The sequence below is a fragment of the Camarhynchus parvulus genome, chromosome 4 (genome assembly GCF_901933205.1).
Source record: "Camarhynchus parvulus chromosome 4, STF_HiC, whole genome shotgun sequence".
NCBI classification, from domain to species: Eukaryota; Metazoa; Chordata; class Aves; order Passeriformes; family Thraupidae; genus Camarhynchus; species Camarhynchus parvulus.
This window is the reverse complement of record NC_044574.1, coordinates 15565927-15581567: the sequence shown is the minus strand read 5'-3', so window position 1 is coordinate 15581567 and position 15641 is coordinate 15565927. Positions and strand designations below refer to the sequence as shown.

General features: G+C 41.2%; 1 protein-coding gene across 1 annotated transcript; it reads left to right on the top strand.

Annotated features, from left to right (window-relative positions):
• The first annotated feature begins 8784 nt into the window (after window positions 1-8784).
• On the top strand, window positions 8785-10916 carry FGFBP1 (fibroblast growth factor binding protein 1). The gene is made up of 2 exons (XM_030948195.1): window positions 8785-8847; window positions 10175-10916. Exon 2 carries the CDS (start codon window positions 10200-10202, stop codon window positions 10914-10916), a length of 717 nt encoding a protein of 238 aa, XP_030804055.1. The 5' UTR covers window positions 8785-8847; window positions 10175-10199.
• The last annotated feature ends 4725 nt before the right edge of the window (window positions 10917-15641 follow it).

Below are 15641 nucleotides of genomic sequence, written 5' to 3'. Positions count from 1 at the left end.
CCAAGGATCATGGAGGATAAACTTTATGGCCAATCCCGCCCGTGGTCAGGTCACATTTTGGGGCTGCCATGCCTTGTGGAGGCATAGTTTGTGTTAGTTCACTTTTAGCTGAAATAACTTCTTCAAAAGAAGAATAATCTAACTCAGCCAAATAGTTGTCACAACTGCGACTGCACCTTCTTGTCTTTGCTGGGATAATGCTGGGGTTTAGGAGCCAAGGCAGTGTCAATCAGCTTGGACATCAGCACTTTTAGTGACAGAAAAGCTCTGGGACAGAACCCTGTGTTGGTTCCTTTTCACCTGGAATCCACTGAAATTAAATTTCCTATTATTTATTTGCAGGATTTAGGTCTCTGTGATGGCTGACCCCAGGCACCTGTGAAGCCTCCCACAGCCACTAACTGTCCTTCTCCAGCGGGATGGGAGAGACAACTGGGAGAGAAATAGAGAGGGAGGAATGTGGGTGGAGATAAATACATTATAATAAGTGAAAGGAAAAGGGGAGAAACAACAGCAAGTGATGGAAAGACATTTTCTTTACACCTCCCCCAAGCAGGCTGGTGCCCGCTGAGTCTCCAAGTTGGGTTGCTGTAGAAGGACAAGCCCCAGTTTGACTGCTGTGGGCAGTGTCACACAGCATGGAATATCCCTGGGGTCAGCTCTCCTGGCCCTGCTCCTCCCCTGTCCCTGGCACACCCCCTTGCTGGAAGGGGGCACAGTGGGACACAGAGAAGGCCTTTGTGCTGCTCAGTGACAGCTAAAACATGGGCATGCTGTTAGCACTCTTCTAGTCACTAATTGAATCACAGCACCATATGGGCTGCTATAAAAAGCTACATCCATCCCAGCCAGACCCAGCACAGTCTCCTACACCACAAAGTCCCTGCTTTTCCTTTCCTCTTTCCTGGTTTCCTTTTCTTGGAACAATTTCTTGGTTCCTGTTTCCATTTTCCCACTGTACTTAAAAAGTGTGCATGAAATGAATGTTTATTCCATAGCAAGTGCTACAAACATCTTGCTGTGCTTGGAACCAGTCCTAAAATTATAAAGCCGTGATGAACTCAAGAGAGTTTATGCAGTATAGTTTCTTAGTCAAGGTGGAACCATCCATTCTTCTCTCTCCACACAGAATATGCACCCCAGTCTCTTCAACAAATACACAAATAAAACCACTAATATTAATGACCACAACAGAAAGAAATTATTCAATGCTTATTATGTTTGTTATGTTATGTGCTGTGTATATATGCACATATATATATTTATTGGTACAGCTTAATTTATTTACAGAGCTAAGCTTTGTGGAAAGGGTCATGAGAGTAGATGAAGACCAGAGTTATCACTGATATAATTACCAGACTTTTGAAAGTCCATGTATTGTGACCAGGACTGCATTAGAGAAAAACTAGAAAGGAATCCAAGTGTCTTTGATTTCTGAAAGTAAAATGTTCAGATCACATGTGGTTTACAGATCAGACACAACCTCAGAAGAAGTTGTCAGCAGCTAGGGAAAAATGTCTCTCTATTTTACCACATCTTGGCCTGTACACACTCTGTCTTCAACTCCATTTATGTTGATCCTTGTGTCACTTTGCAACAACTTCACAATGTGGAAGAATTTCATCATTGATCTAGTCAGTATTTGAAATGTTCCATACGTCCTTTGCTGACCTTGGTTCCCTTCACCTAGGCAGGATCAATTAGTATTCCTGCTGTGTCTACACAAAGTAATTCAGTACTGACCAGTGCATACATCAGAAAAAATCCTAAAACAAATACCTAGGTAATTTCAAATTCCCACTAAGAAATATTGATCTCACCTTTATGAGAAGCTGGATTATAACTAGAAGAGGGCTGAATCTCATTTCTTACCTTCATCCTCCTGAAGTAGTTCTGCAAGTATTGCCTTAATGCAAAAATGTTTTTCTGCTTTTCAGCAGGAAGCATATGGGTACCCTTTCACTGCAGTGCTTTACAGAGAGCTCAGGCACTCAAGACAGCTGAAAGAGGTTGCAGCACCAGGCTCAGGGCTTAGGGGGAGCAGGACAATCCCTTGTGTTCTAGTGATACTGCCTGATGATTTCATGCAATGTGTCCATTTCTGCCTTCTCATAATTGCATGACTTGCAATTACCCTGAGCAGACTAAAGGCAGTCAGTAATTTACATTGGCATCTTTTTCTCATTTTACTCAATTTATCTCTCTATAAGAGACCCATCCTTTGTCTGATTGAATTTCTGAAGCTTTTCTGGTCAGACAGAGAGGCTCTTGCATGGCTCTAAGTTGTGGAAGGCTTAGCAGACCAAGACAGCAATCAGTCAATACTTCTTCCCCTGGCTGCCAAACCTGAGCCTGTCCTGAGTATCATGAGTCTTTGCTAATATATCTAGCAGCCAGCCTGCTCAAATAAAACCACAGGACTTGGAAATTACTGTTCTTGGATAATCTTTAGCTGTGCTTAAGGTAGAGAAGTGATTAACTTGTATTAGAGCCAAAAGTAAATGAAAATATACAAATTCAGGTTTTGAGGATAAGTTCTTCCAGATATTGGAAAGATCACTATGAAACACATTTCAGTCTAGTAGCCCTTTATTTCATGTTATTTTTATTCTGAGATTTCTTTCTTTCTATAAAAAATGTATCCCCTGTATTCTGTGAAAGATAAATCCTGCAGAAGAAGAAAAAACAGTTCTGGGTTTTTATCTATCAAATACCATCTCTTATTTGGTTATCCTGCAGCATTACCAGAAACAATCAAATTCTTAGGGTCTGCTTAGATTTGGATATATTTACCACCAACTCTTGTGTCTTGTATACCAACAATCATTCTTATCATGGCGTCAGCATTTAAGGTCCTGTATAGAACAGGATAATCATGTTTATTTAATGGCAAATATTTATACCTCTTTGAATTGTTTCAACGTCAAGACAAACTTTCTTTAAGGTCGGTCTGACATACTTCCACAATAAAATTAATGGAGAGGAGACATCTCAAATTTCCCTTGTTTGAATTCAGAAGGCCTCCTCCTGCCAAGGTGAAACCCATTGTAAACTCCATTTAGCATCAAAATTTTGGGTGTTCTCTTTAATATGCAGGGTTTTTTGCTCTGTATTATCTCATTAAACAAGAGGAATTTCCTCATTATTTCAGAAACATTCCTAATGACCATGCTCCATCACAGGCTTGGATCTGCTTGAATTAGTCAAAACCTGTTGTGTTTTTGTGGAAACCCTGCTGTCCTTGCCTACAGAGACAGAGCAAGGCTCTGCAGGTCTGGAGGTGAGCTCTGCCTGCTCCAGCTGCCCGTGACAGCGTGGGCACAGAGCAGCTCAGTGACAGATCAACCACTGCTGACTGCCGCACAGGAGCTGGAGCCAGGAGGGCTCTGCTGAGCAGAGCCTTGGTGGTAAATTAATGTCAGGATCTTTTAATCAGAATGTTGCCAGGAAAATCCATCACATAAAAAAAGAAACACTATATGTAAAAACTACTCACTTCATAGATGAAGAAGGTAAACAGTAATACTAGACTTAAAAATGATGGATAAAATTATTAAGCTGTTAGTTTCACATAGAGATAACTACCATATGAAGCAGCAGTTTTCCCTCAATTTACTAATGTCTGAGGAATTTAGTTCTGAAATGCAAATGTGAACCTCTGCATGAACTGGAGTTTGCTATAAAATAACCTTACTATTTAATCTTGTAAATTGCTCTTTTTTATTAGCTTAAAATGTAAAGCAGTCAGTCATTTGATTTCTGTTGTTCTTTGATTAAGTCACAGTTAATACTTGTTTGAATTAACTAGTGTTTGTTTCTTTTATTTAGGTTTCATGATATTAGTTTTCATTTGGATGCTGTTCTGCCAAATTCGGTTGTCAGTTTTGGCCAGCTTGTGAAATAATTGGATAGTGTTAAAGTCTCAATGAAGAGAGGCATCTCGATGCCTTTTTTTCATATTTATTTAACTAATATGAATTTAATCCCAGGTCAGAAGTAACTGAAAATTGTTAACTGATGAATTTGCTTCCATTTCTTTCAAATAATTGTGCCTCCATGTAGAATAATTAATTAGCAGAGCTCAGCGCACTGAAACCATCACTACATTTTAAATTAAGCAGCCACTTCCAGAGAAAGGCCAGTAGGCTGTGGAATAATTTTCTGAAGTGTTGGGCACAGGCAGCGAGATGCAGAAGAGCTGGTGAAGGTGTCACTGCCAGTGAGACAGGAATTTTATTGCTGTGTAAAAGGGCTGCAGCACTCAGGGCTGTTACCTTACTGCCTTTTGTCAATCCTCAACTCACACAATCAAGCAGGAAATCAAGTTACAGGTCCTTGCCTGAAGCTTGTTTACCCAGGGACGGGAATGCTGTGCCAGAGAACAGCCCACAGTCCCTGGTACACAGTGATTGTACTGGGAGGCAGAGGTGTGGCTGCCACTTCTGTTCATTGACACACTTGGTCCTTCAGCAGGTGTTCCTGGAGAAATGATGGCACCTACAGCCTGGGCCTCCTTGTATTTTGTTGGTGAACAGCACTGGAACAGGCTACTTGGTTTTAATTACAGCAAGAATTCCATATTGATGATGTGTGTGCCTATACACCACAAATTGCTTGAATGCTGCAGGACAGTACTGATGGACCTTAATTTGAAATGTAGTAAGCAGCTCTTCACACCACTGATGCTGGGTCTGTTTTAATTCACTCTGCCTGAGCGTTTGCACAGAGTAAAACATCTTGTTGCCACGCTTATGACTGACAAATGGCTGATATTCTATGGAACCTTATTTTTAGGTGGTCGAAGGAGTTCAATCAACCATTTTCTATTCATAAATTAAATTAAAGTTTTACTGTTTGCATATAAAACTTAGTTTTTATTCTGTGAGGAAAAAGCTATGAATGAACAGGAGCCTCTTGATGTCACAGAGACAACACCACAAGAAATTGCAGTTTGCAAATAATGCACCACTGCAACCAATAGTACAAATGATAATAATTTCCTATATAAAAATATATATGTGAATAATATTTAAGCAGCAATAAGAACTAACTGAGAAAATACTATGCTTCTTCACACCAATGAATCATAGCTAGGAATAAGCATAAAGCCTCTTCTTCTCTTTGCTTAAACAGCAGAATTGAATTATTTATATAGTTCTGATGAAAAACTAAAGATGCTAATCACCTGTCTGAAGTTTCAGTCAAAAGGCACAGGAGTATTTCTGGACTGAGATTTTCCATACAGAATTTACACTGGGATTTGGGTATCTATGTTTGTTATTCTCAATTTTTACCTTTATTTGCTAGTGTTGACAATTTTTTCCTATGCCTTTTTATTTCAATAACTAAACAGCTCTCCATAAGTTTTACCTTGCCAAATTAGCTGTTCAGGTTTGCCATTTGTTGCATAGATCACATTGTCTGTTGATGAATTGTCTGCACTGTTTGTTCTGGGGCAAATCTGTGCATGCAGTTTACAAGCAAACAGCATTTCAGCTCAGCAAAGGGCACAACTAAGGTGTATTTTAAAATGTGCATGACAGAAAGGAAAAAATGCTTTTTTGGAAATGATATTATAAATAGGTTTTTGCATCAATTTTTTGTTGGCAATTAGGTACTAATTAAGCACCTAAGAAATTGAGCTCATGCTTTAATTTTGTGTACTTTCCTTTAAAGATGAAAATTGAAGGAAGTGGCTGTTCTGATCACCAGATAGCACAGCTCCCAGAAGGATTTCTGAGGTACAGGATGAATATGTACTATATGCCCAGGTAGGTAGGAGACACCCACAAAACATCTGTTCATATCTAATAATAACCAACCAAACAAAACTCTGAGGGCATAGCAATAAAATTCCCTGATGTCCAGACCAACCTCCATAGGCTGAGGCTGGTTTTTATGCACCTGAATATGTAAATCTTGGTTTACTGAGATTTTGAAATCATCTAAGCAGGTCAGGCAAGAGCTCCAGCTGGCTCAAGACAGATTATGTCAAAGATGATAGAGCCCATGTCAGCAAACACCTGACTGCAGAACTCTCTACAGAAGATTCTGCACACTACAGACAGGAGGAGCTGACATGTCCAGCTTCCCACAACCTTGGGGAGGGAGAACCAAAGGAGCAGAAAGCAGATTTTCACTTTTGCAGCCTTTTCTCTGCCTGTCCTCCCCCATTTCTGTGAAGTAGGCTCATATGTCCTCTTGACAATGGAGCAGCTGAACTGGCATTGACATTGAAACTTATTTTGCTTGTCAAGCCATCAAAACAGGGAATTTTGGAAGTGATGAATGGTGGAGTGCTTAAATATTTTCGATATCTTGTGGCTAGTTTCACCAAGAAATGCCATTTTGTAAACGCAGACAAAAAAATCATTGCAACATCATCTACAAGAAAATTTCCCTTTCCAGGTGAAGAACATCTGGCATCTCCTAGTGAATATCTCTGAGAAAGTCTGTGACAGAGCTGGAACAGGCACCCATAACTCCTTCCTGTAAATCAGTGCTTGGTCACATTTCCCATGGCTCTTCAATACTTGTAACCTTCCTCTCTTACCTGTCTGGAGACACAGTTCAGCTGCAGTAGGAAGGTGGTTTGGTGAAGTTTTTGGCTTGGTGAGGTTTTTGGCTTTGGCAGTTCCTTGCCAAAAGAGCAGCTTGCTCAAAGCTTTTATAGCTGAACCTATACCCTCATCTGCCAAAATATTTCAATTTATAGTATGTTTACCCAAGCAATCAGGCACGTTAAAACTGTATCTAAATTAGTACCAGAACATGAGGTTAGCATGGCCCTTTGATTTTATGCTGTCCCCAGGGTAATTAGCCCTGATGAGAGGCTCATTAGCTACAGCACACAGCCACACTAATGAGGCTGCGCAGTTTTGAGGATCCCAGCTAAATACTAAATGCTTCAGATGGTGCTGTGCCTACTGTGTGGTATTAGTTTAGGATTCCTGGGCATGACAATGTCTGCCTTACTTACCTCTTGCATTGTCCTACTTCTCTGATTCCATTCCACACACATTATTATTTATTTCTGATCCCTGAGTCATCCCTGCCCCTAATTCATCATCCCTTGCCAGTGTTAACTACAAATCTTTCACATTTAGTGGACTCTTGCAAATAGTTTCATACATACTCATGCCAATCAAAAGTGCACAGGGCACATCTGATGGCTGAACTCAATCAAAAAGCAGACATATCTTGGGAGAAAATCCTGATATACAAACCAAACCCTTTGGATTTCAAGTAAATGCATCCCATTCTCTGCATTTGTGTCCTTCACACGTTGCAGAATTGCACTCTCTCTTCCTAATTTTTGTTTGTTTTTTTTAACGAAAGTTAACAGCCTCCTCATTGCCAAATCAGCGTAGACAATGCCTTGCCTATGGGCTATGTCTAGCCTTGCTCTGTCCCTTCATATCATTCCATTTACACTGGATGGGAAAGAACCAAAGAGGAATGCCTGTCTATATCTTACACTAGTTTCTGCTTTTCTCTCTTCTTGCATCCTTCTTTTATTCTGTTATTCCCCAAGCATATACAACAAATGCCTCACATTTCTTCAGTAAAACCCCCTGAAGCAATGAAGCAATGAAGCTACAGAGAGCGATGCCTATTCCAGCTCTGAATGTGTTTTTAGATTTATCTAATGCTTTTTCTTTCAATCTGGTCCCATAAAGATGTAACCCACACCTTTACACACACAAAAGTTGGCAGAGAGGGCGGAACATAGATCATTGCTGTGCAGCTGAACCTTAGACCTCTCTGTCACTAATTCTGCAGGAGCTTGAATTTGTTTCTGAGTTTCATGCTTGTGAACACTGTCCTAAATGCAGTCATATAATCAGAGAATCCTAGAATGGTTTGGATTGGAAGGGACCTTTAAATACCATCTGCCTCCAACCCCCTGCCATGGACAGGGAACCATCCCCAGACCAGTTTGCTCAGAGCCCCATCCAGCGTGACCTTGAACATTCCCAGGGATGGGAAGTCCACAACCTCCCAGATTAACCTCTCCAGTGTCTTGCCACCCTTATCATAAAAAACTTCCTTCCTCATATTTTATCTAATCCTAATCTCTTTCAGTTTAAAGCCATCACCCCTTGTCCTATTATCACATGCTCTGTACAAAGTCCCTCTCTGGCTCTCTTGTAGGCCCCCTCTAGGTACTGAAGGGCTGCTGGACAATCCCACTGGAGCCTTCTCTTCCCCAGGCTGACTCTCCTGCCTCAGCCTGTGTTCACAGGAGAGGGGCCCTCTGATAAACTTAGTGGCCCTCCTCTGGACTGGTGTTCCTTACTGCTCAAATAGTTCCTTATTTTGGGTGTTTGAAGTTCTTCAATACCAGTTTTTGTGACACAGGGTAACAAAAAGTTCAAAAGGTTACTTTGAAATGCTTTGTGGAATTGTTTTCACTATCATTATCAAATTCTGCTAAACACAATGATAGTGCAACATGTTGAGGGCATTGCAGGATGCTTCCCTCAATAGTTGGTAAAAGACACTTCACAGAAGCTCGTGATCTGATAAAGTTCTTATCATTGTTCAAGAGCAGGGAAGGACTGGGCTAAAGGAACACCCAAATTACGCAAGCTCACCTTGCCACTCCCATAGCCTGGCACTTTTTCTGTGCTGGGAGTGAGAACTGGCACTTTTCCAGGGAGGTGTGTCAGAGGTAGGTGAACATGGCCCTGGAGTATCCTATTGTGTTGTAACAATCTTTCTGGAGCCCCGAAGGTGTGTCCCTGCCTTTATAAACACCGCGCTGCTCTCGCTGCCAGCTCCGGCTCTTCTGGAGGAGGGAATTGCAGCGGGAGCTGTGTTGGGGTGTCCCCAGCCCTCTGCGAGGTATGCACTTCACTTATCTTCCTTTTGCACTGTCCCACTTGCAGCAGAAGGTTACTGTGAAATCCTTATCCATTTTAATGTTGTTGTTTGCTGTGCTTGCAACAGAACTGTGAGTGCCACATGGGGTTCTCTAAAGAGGGGCTCATGGAAGGAAGATTTGTCTATAGTACAAGGCATGAAGCAAGTCGAGTAAGAACTAAGTGCAGCCTGCTCATAGAAGCTGCTGCCTGTGTATCCTACTTTCTAAATTCACTTACATGAATTTAGATTATTTAGATATTTAGATTATTTCTATATTTGCAGATAACTGAATGTTGAGATAGATTCTTTATTAGCCTGGCTGCACATTAACTTCTGCTTTCTAACACAAAAACTTGGTTAAGAGATAACCGTGATGGTAACATCTAAAAAATACATTTAGGGTTTTGATCATCAAAATGCCAGGTTTAAATCCCTCTTTGATCCTGAAAGCTGCTTTATAAAGGCAAACACCTACAGAAATAAGCATGCTCTGTGCAGATGTAGGGATCACCTTGATAATAATTTGCTAACTAGCTACATTTCAGAACTGAAGTTGCACATTTATCCCTGGAATTTGGTGACTTGAAACACAGCCCAGTACACTGCAGGTTATCTTCAACAGCAAAAAGGTAGTTCTGTTTGTTTAGCGGTCAAGGTGGAAAAAAATACATCTATAGTTACTTTTTGGTGTCTGGAAAGACAACCATAACCAAAAAAGACAACCATTTTTTTCAGAGCAAATTTGAAATACTGGCATAACCAGTGAATTACAAGGATTTTCAGGATACCTACAAAATTGTTTTCCTCAACTTGAACCAAACAGTTTCCTTTGTGTCTGGCATATTTTTGAAGAATAGCCAGAGGTTGGAGTCGAAAATGTTTATGAGTCATTTTACAAAATGGGAGATTGTGGGAACAACTGCTTTATTGTTATAATTTAAGATATCCATCTGAGACTGACAAATCCAAAGTCAAATTTCTTCTCTGACTGCAGAAAAGATTTTAATTAAGCTACCTCAGTCACTGGGCAGTAGCACATCCTGGCAGTGATTCTTCTGCTCCCCATTGCATAGATAACAAAGTAACTGAAAGTTACTCCACAACCTCTTACAAGGGTAATTCATAATGGTATTTAAACCAGGTATTACTTACACAAAGGACAGATCATTTTGCTGATAACATCACTTTAACAGGTACCAAAGTGCAGTGCAATGCCATGTCTGAAAAACTTCAACTGTCAAATGTAATACAGCATTAAGTGAAAAGGTTTTTTATAATTTTGTTTGTTTGTTTGTTTGCTTTGAAGGCAGATACCAAGCAGGACAGAGACCATGAGGATCAAAAGCTTTGGACTCCTTTGTGTGTTGATGCTGGTCACCCAAATGTTCCTAGCCAACTGTGAAAGACAGAAGGAAAGAAAAAAGGGGAGACAAGGCATAGAACATGGTGGAAAAAAACAAAAGGAATCTAAACAAGGAAATGAAAAGGGGCAGAAGTCAAAAGGAGGAAAATCATCTCCTAAAGGCAAGTTTGAAACCAAGGAAAATGCTGAGTGCACCTGGTCAGTGCTGGACACAAATGCTGTTACTGTGCGCGTGCGGTGCAAGCAGGGTGACAGCGAGTTCTGGTGTGAGTTCTCTGGAGACCCTTCCAGCTGTGCACAGTATGCAGCAAACCAGAAATCCTACTGGAAACAAGTCTCCAGATCTCTAAAGAAGCAGAAGCAGATTTGTCAAGACCCCAAAAGTGTATTAAAATCTAAATTATGCAGGAAAGGCCCACGAAGTGCTCACCTCAGGTTGACTCACTCAAGCCTACTAACAGCAGTGGGTCCTGCCAGAGAGAACACAATGCATCACACCAAAGAAGTTGTTCAGACTCCAGCAGATGCTTCTGTGACTGAAAAAAGGCTAGAACAAAGTCCTCAAGACTGTGTGGAAGATGTAGATTACATTGACCAGAAAAAGGTGGCTGAGGAATATTGTCCAGAAGGTTTGCTTTCCTTCTGCAACTTTTTTATCACAATGGTCCAAGACAAACGGTGCTGAGGAGGTGTTTCTAAAGCTCTGAATCATGAAAGTCTGGTCTCTTTTAAGCTACTGCAAACCATTCCAGATTTTATTCTCATGTTTCATAGTGTATATAAGCAAGAAGGAATATATTTTTCTGATTTTGTATATACACAATAGACTACTCTAACACATTTGAAGATGTTATTGATGCTGTGTGCCCACAGATTGCTACCAGTGGATGTGTTACCAGTGGGTGTCACACACTCTGTGCAGAAGTGTATCAGTCATCTCCTTGGCCCTCTTTGAGCTGTGCTAGCCAAAGTCATGAATTCAGTGCCATGCACTTCTTGGTTATGTACCATGCTTTCGACCTAAAAATTATTAAGAAAAATAAACTTCAAAATACATCAAAAGTATTTCCTCTCTCTCTCTGTGTTTACTAGATTTCACTATAAGTGCTAAACCTTTGTCAAAGAATGATCTTTCACAATATCTAGGTGAAATGCTGTTTACAAAGTAGTTTTAAAAATACTTCTGCAGCTTTGCAGAGTTCAGCTTTTGATAGCAAGGTACATTATCATCACATTTGCATCATTGTAGTAATGAAGGGCAACAAAATTTTCCGACTTGTCAATAAGTGTGCAAATCTTCAGTTTTTAGTCTCACCAAAGGATGTCAAAACACTTTGACAACACCAATTCCCTCTTTTCTCCTACAGTCTGAAGCACATTGTAAAAACTTTCTGGTAGGTAAACAGAGGCACAGGCCTAGAATGAGTTATACAGGTTTGTACACAGGCCCAGGACTGCATCCCTTACTCAACAAATAAAGAGCTCATACTCAACACTGCCTGCAGGCTTTTTTGAAATTCCATATTCTTTTATTTTTCTGTATGGAGGACACTAATATTTTTCTGTTCATTAAACTTCATCTGTGTTAAAAAACCCAAACAAACAAACAAAAACCCACAACATAAAAACCCCCCACAAAATTCCAAGAACAAAAGATTTTAGAAAATGTAAAGCTGAATCATGACAACTGATCTTTGCTGATTTTTGAAAATTCAGCTGGAAGAACTGTAAAATACAACTTACACTTTTCTTAAATACAGCTTATATTTTTCTTGTGGATCTGATCACAGAAGTACGGTCTTCTGCTAGTGATTACTTGAGGAAACTTGAAATTTCAAGAAAAACAATTTCCTTGATAATTTTGAGCAAATTAGCATTTCTGTCTCTTGAGAAAATATAGCCTTTTTCCTTCTGTTAATATGTCATTGCTAGAATATTTTTAAGATGGGTAGCTATGAGCTGAATGTGGGATGCTGCTATTAGTCAGACAAACTGTGAGAAGAATTCAGATGTATTTCACCAAGTAAAAATGGCAAAAAAAATGAGATTCTTCTTACTAAACTTGTTGTCTCTGCATGCCCCGTGGAAACACTGGCTGTTGCCAGGCCATGCAGGATAAATTTGGTTGGACTGGTGCCCACAGCAAAGCAAAATTCCAGTAAAAAGGGACATCAACACTAACACCTGTGAGGCTGGAAGACAAAGCCATTTCAGTGCCAAGTAGGGTGGGAAAACAGCTACCAGTTCTTTATTACTAAGGGAGATACATAAATGCTGAAAGGGCAGGCAAATTGCAGCTGCTAGACACACTTTGTGTGCTGGCCTACCCCCCTTCACATTGAGATGATTGAGATAAGAAAGTCAAAAATGCAGAGGAAGTATCAGGAGCTTTATTTGGCTCAAGCAATCACACACTACAGTAATTAATTATTAATGTCTACTCTGGTATCCAGACACCTTTCTATTAGTTCCAGATCATAACCAGAGCACTGGGCAGGCCTGACTTAAGAGACTTACTTGCTCCGGATATTTTGGAAAACATCCAATCCTATCTCCCCTGTAGCTGCTGTTGCTCTGGGCAGCACTGAGGCGAGGACTTTGTTGCCTGAAGCTTGATCTCTCTGCCCTGGGTTGCCAGAAGGCATAGCTCTCCCCGTGGCTGCCAGCCAGCCAGGCACACTGGGCCCCTGACATATCCCAGAGCAAATTCCAGCCAGGGATTCCAGAGCTGTGAGCTCCATCTCCATGCACAGGACTGACAGCACCTGGAGCCACGTGCTGGAGGTGCACATTCCTCTCCAGGGATGCATTACATTTCTTCTGCCTCATCTTCTCGTTTCCATTCAGGGCTGACTTTTATCTCCGTGTGTGGCCCTTTGCAGGAGGAAAACATGCTCATTCTCAGCAGTTCATGGGTGCATTTCACCTTCAATGCAAGCAGTTGTGCAAGGACAGTGTGGAGCACCAGCAGAAAAAGGAGACCTCTGTGCAGCCTTTGTCCTCAGAAGGTGGGCTGTGGTGAGAGTGAACATCTCCAAACTGTCCCAGCCAAAGTATGGAATTGTTTACCTCCACGAGAGTGTGGTTTTGAATGTTTTTCAGAAGGGTGCGTTTCAGAATAGCAGTGTCTGAGGCAAATATATCTGGAGTCTAACTTCATTACAGCCTGTTCTATAACTGTACTGACCACAGCTCTGAGGCTAAGGGGTCTAAGGTCTCATTGCAGCCACCAAGCCCTGTATTTTTTCAGGCAACATCCACAAAGCAATTGCTTGACAGTAATCATATATGAGTCTTTCTTTGGGGCATTTAGAGAGTCACTGAAGTCAGTATGACTTTGGAGATTGTGGAGTCAAGCTAGTTAACATCAATAAAACATTTCCTGGTATTGTTCACCTTAGGACCTCTACTCGTTATGAAAAAGTTCACAGCTGAGCTCAATTCTCTGCCTCTTTGTCCCAGGTGCACCAGTGGTCCTTGTGTCAGAACTTCACGTTTGAAGGACTCGATGGTGGTGACTTTTGTAACACGTTTTCTAGCAGGGCAGGCAGGACTGCAGGGAAGGGGAGCAATGAATGGGCTTGAATTCTGAGAGCGTGGGCCAAGTCCTCATTCTGACCATATTGAAAACCTACAGTCTCAGCCTTCTTATATTAATGTGAGTTATGGAAAAACCATGCCTATTTCACACCTGGGGAAACAAAGTACAGGAAGGCTGGCTGACCTTGACAGTCATGGGAGGAATATCAGAGGCTGGATCAGCTACCAGACAGAGGTCTGGAGTTCCTGTGGTTTCCTTCTCCCACACCTCATGATTAGACCTTTCTGCACAAGAACTGCATGGATTTGTTCTTGAAGAGATCCAGCTAACTTCTACATACTTTAAAATTATTAGGAGTATCTTGGTGAAAAATTAGATTACTTTCTCTGCAATATAGTTTGTTTTCCAGACAACCCTGGGTGTTATAATTTGATTATTTACTTGGGAAGAAAGATAGAGCTTTTGAAGAAAGGAAATTTATTTTAGCTTCATAAATAAAGCTTCAGGGAGTTTCTCTTCTAGATGATGCACGATCTTTTTAGATAGACTCAACCGCCACATACTCCTGCAAATTCTTAAACTCTCCTCAAACGTAGGAGAGTCAAAAGATCAATTTTATTTTAAAAAGAGAAGAGGCAAATTTGGGATTTTTCCAACAGTTATCTCCTATAGTTACCAACCTATATGATGGTTTTATCTGGAAAAATTACATATTTCTTTGTATTCACTAGGAAATGGGAAGACATTGTTAATGCCAAGCAAATAGCTCTGGAAGTGCAGCACTAAAAAATCTGTAAAATTGCAGCTCATTCAAAGTTTTATTCATTACTATTTACTGCAGTGTATTTTATGCCCACTTTCATACACAATTTCATTTGAATGAATTTCTGATCCTTTAGCAACCTCCTTTGTTCATTTACCGCTTAGGCAAGAGGACAGATTGTGTATCTAATCTCCCAAGCTGCCTGACTGCTTGAAGGAGTAGAACTGAGTGACTCATCCTTCCTGCTTCAGGAGTTCCCCACCCTTCTCTTCCCCCAGGGGCCCAATGGGTATTTCCACCTGATCTCACCTCACCTGGAACTGGCCAACCCTAGTGGAGACTGTGCTCAGACAAGACACATTTCACACTGCCATGCTCCCTGTGTAGACAGAGCTGAACCTGGATAATAAATTCCCCTCCCTTTTCCACTTTTGCCTTGTTTTTTTCAGATGCTGCCTTGAGCAAGGCAGCTCAACACTTGTTGGTTGCTGCTGCACCTCCCTTGTACCTTTGCTGGGTTTGCATTCCAATTCAATATTTTATATAGTTTGTTCCTCCAGGCTATTCCAACAATGATACCATAACAGGAATTGATCAAAAGGTAAAATCCAGCTTCAAGGATGGGAAATTCAGCAAGTTCTAGCCTGCAGGGGTTCCTTGCAGTCTTGTCACTTGGATGATGCTCCTGACAAGAGCATGCGTGTCCTCTGCCTGTTATCACATAAATGCTGCAAATCCTAGGGCATTTCTGTGTTCTAAAATCCTGGAACTTTCTGCTCCTTCCTTGACCGAGCAGGGGAACTCTGAACCCTGGCTGCAGTCATCACCTCTCTTCAAAGAGCCAGAGAGGAGAAGGCAGAATGCAAGGCTCCTAGGAGGGTTAGGGTTATCAGGCACTGGACACCTGGAGGGCTCAGGCTGTACCTGTGTGTCTCTCCTGCTCCTTCCATTGCTGTTACTACAGATACACAATATATGGTCAGAGATAAAGAGAGGGGACTGGCCATGCCCTGCAGCTTTTACCTGTTTGCAGAGCTTTGGAGCAGGAAAGCACGCATTAGGGCCCAGCTTATCTCTTAAACAGGGATTCACACATAAGGGATTTC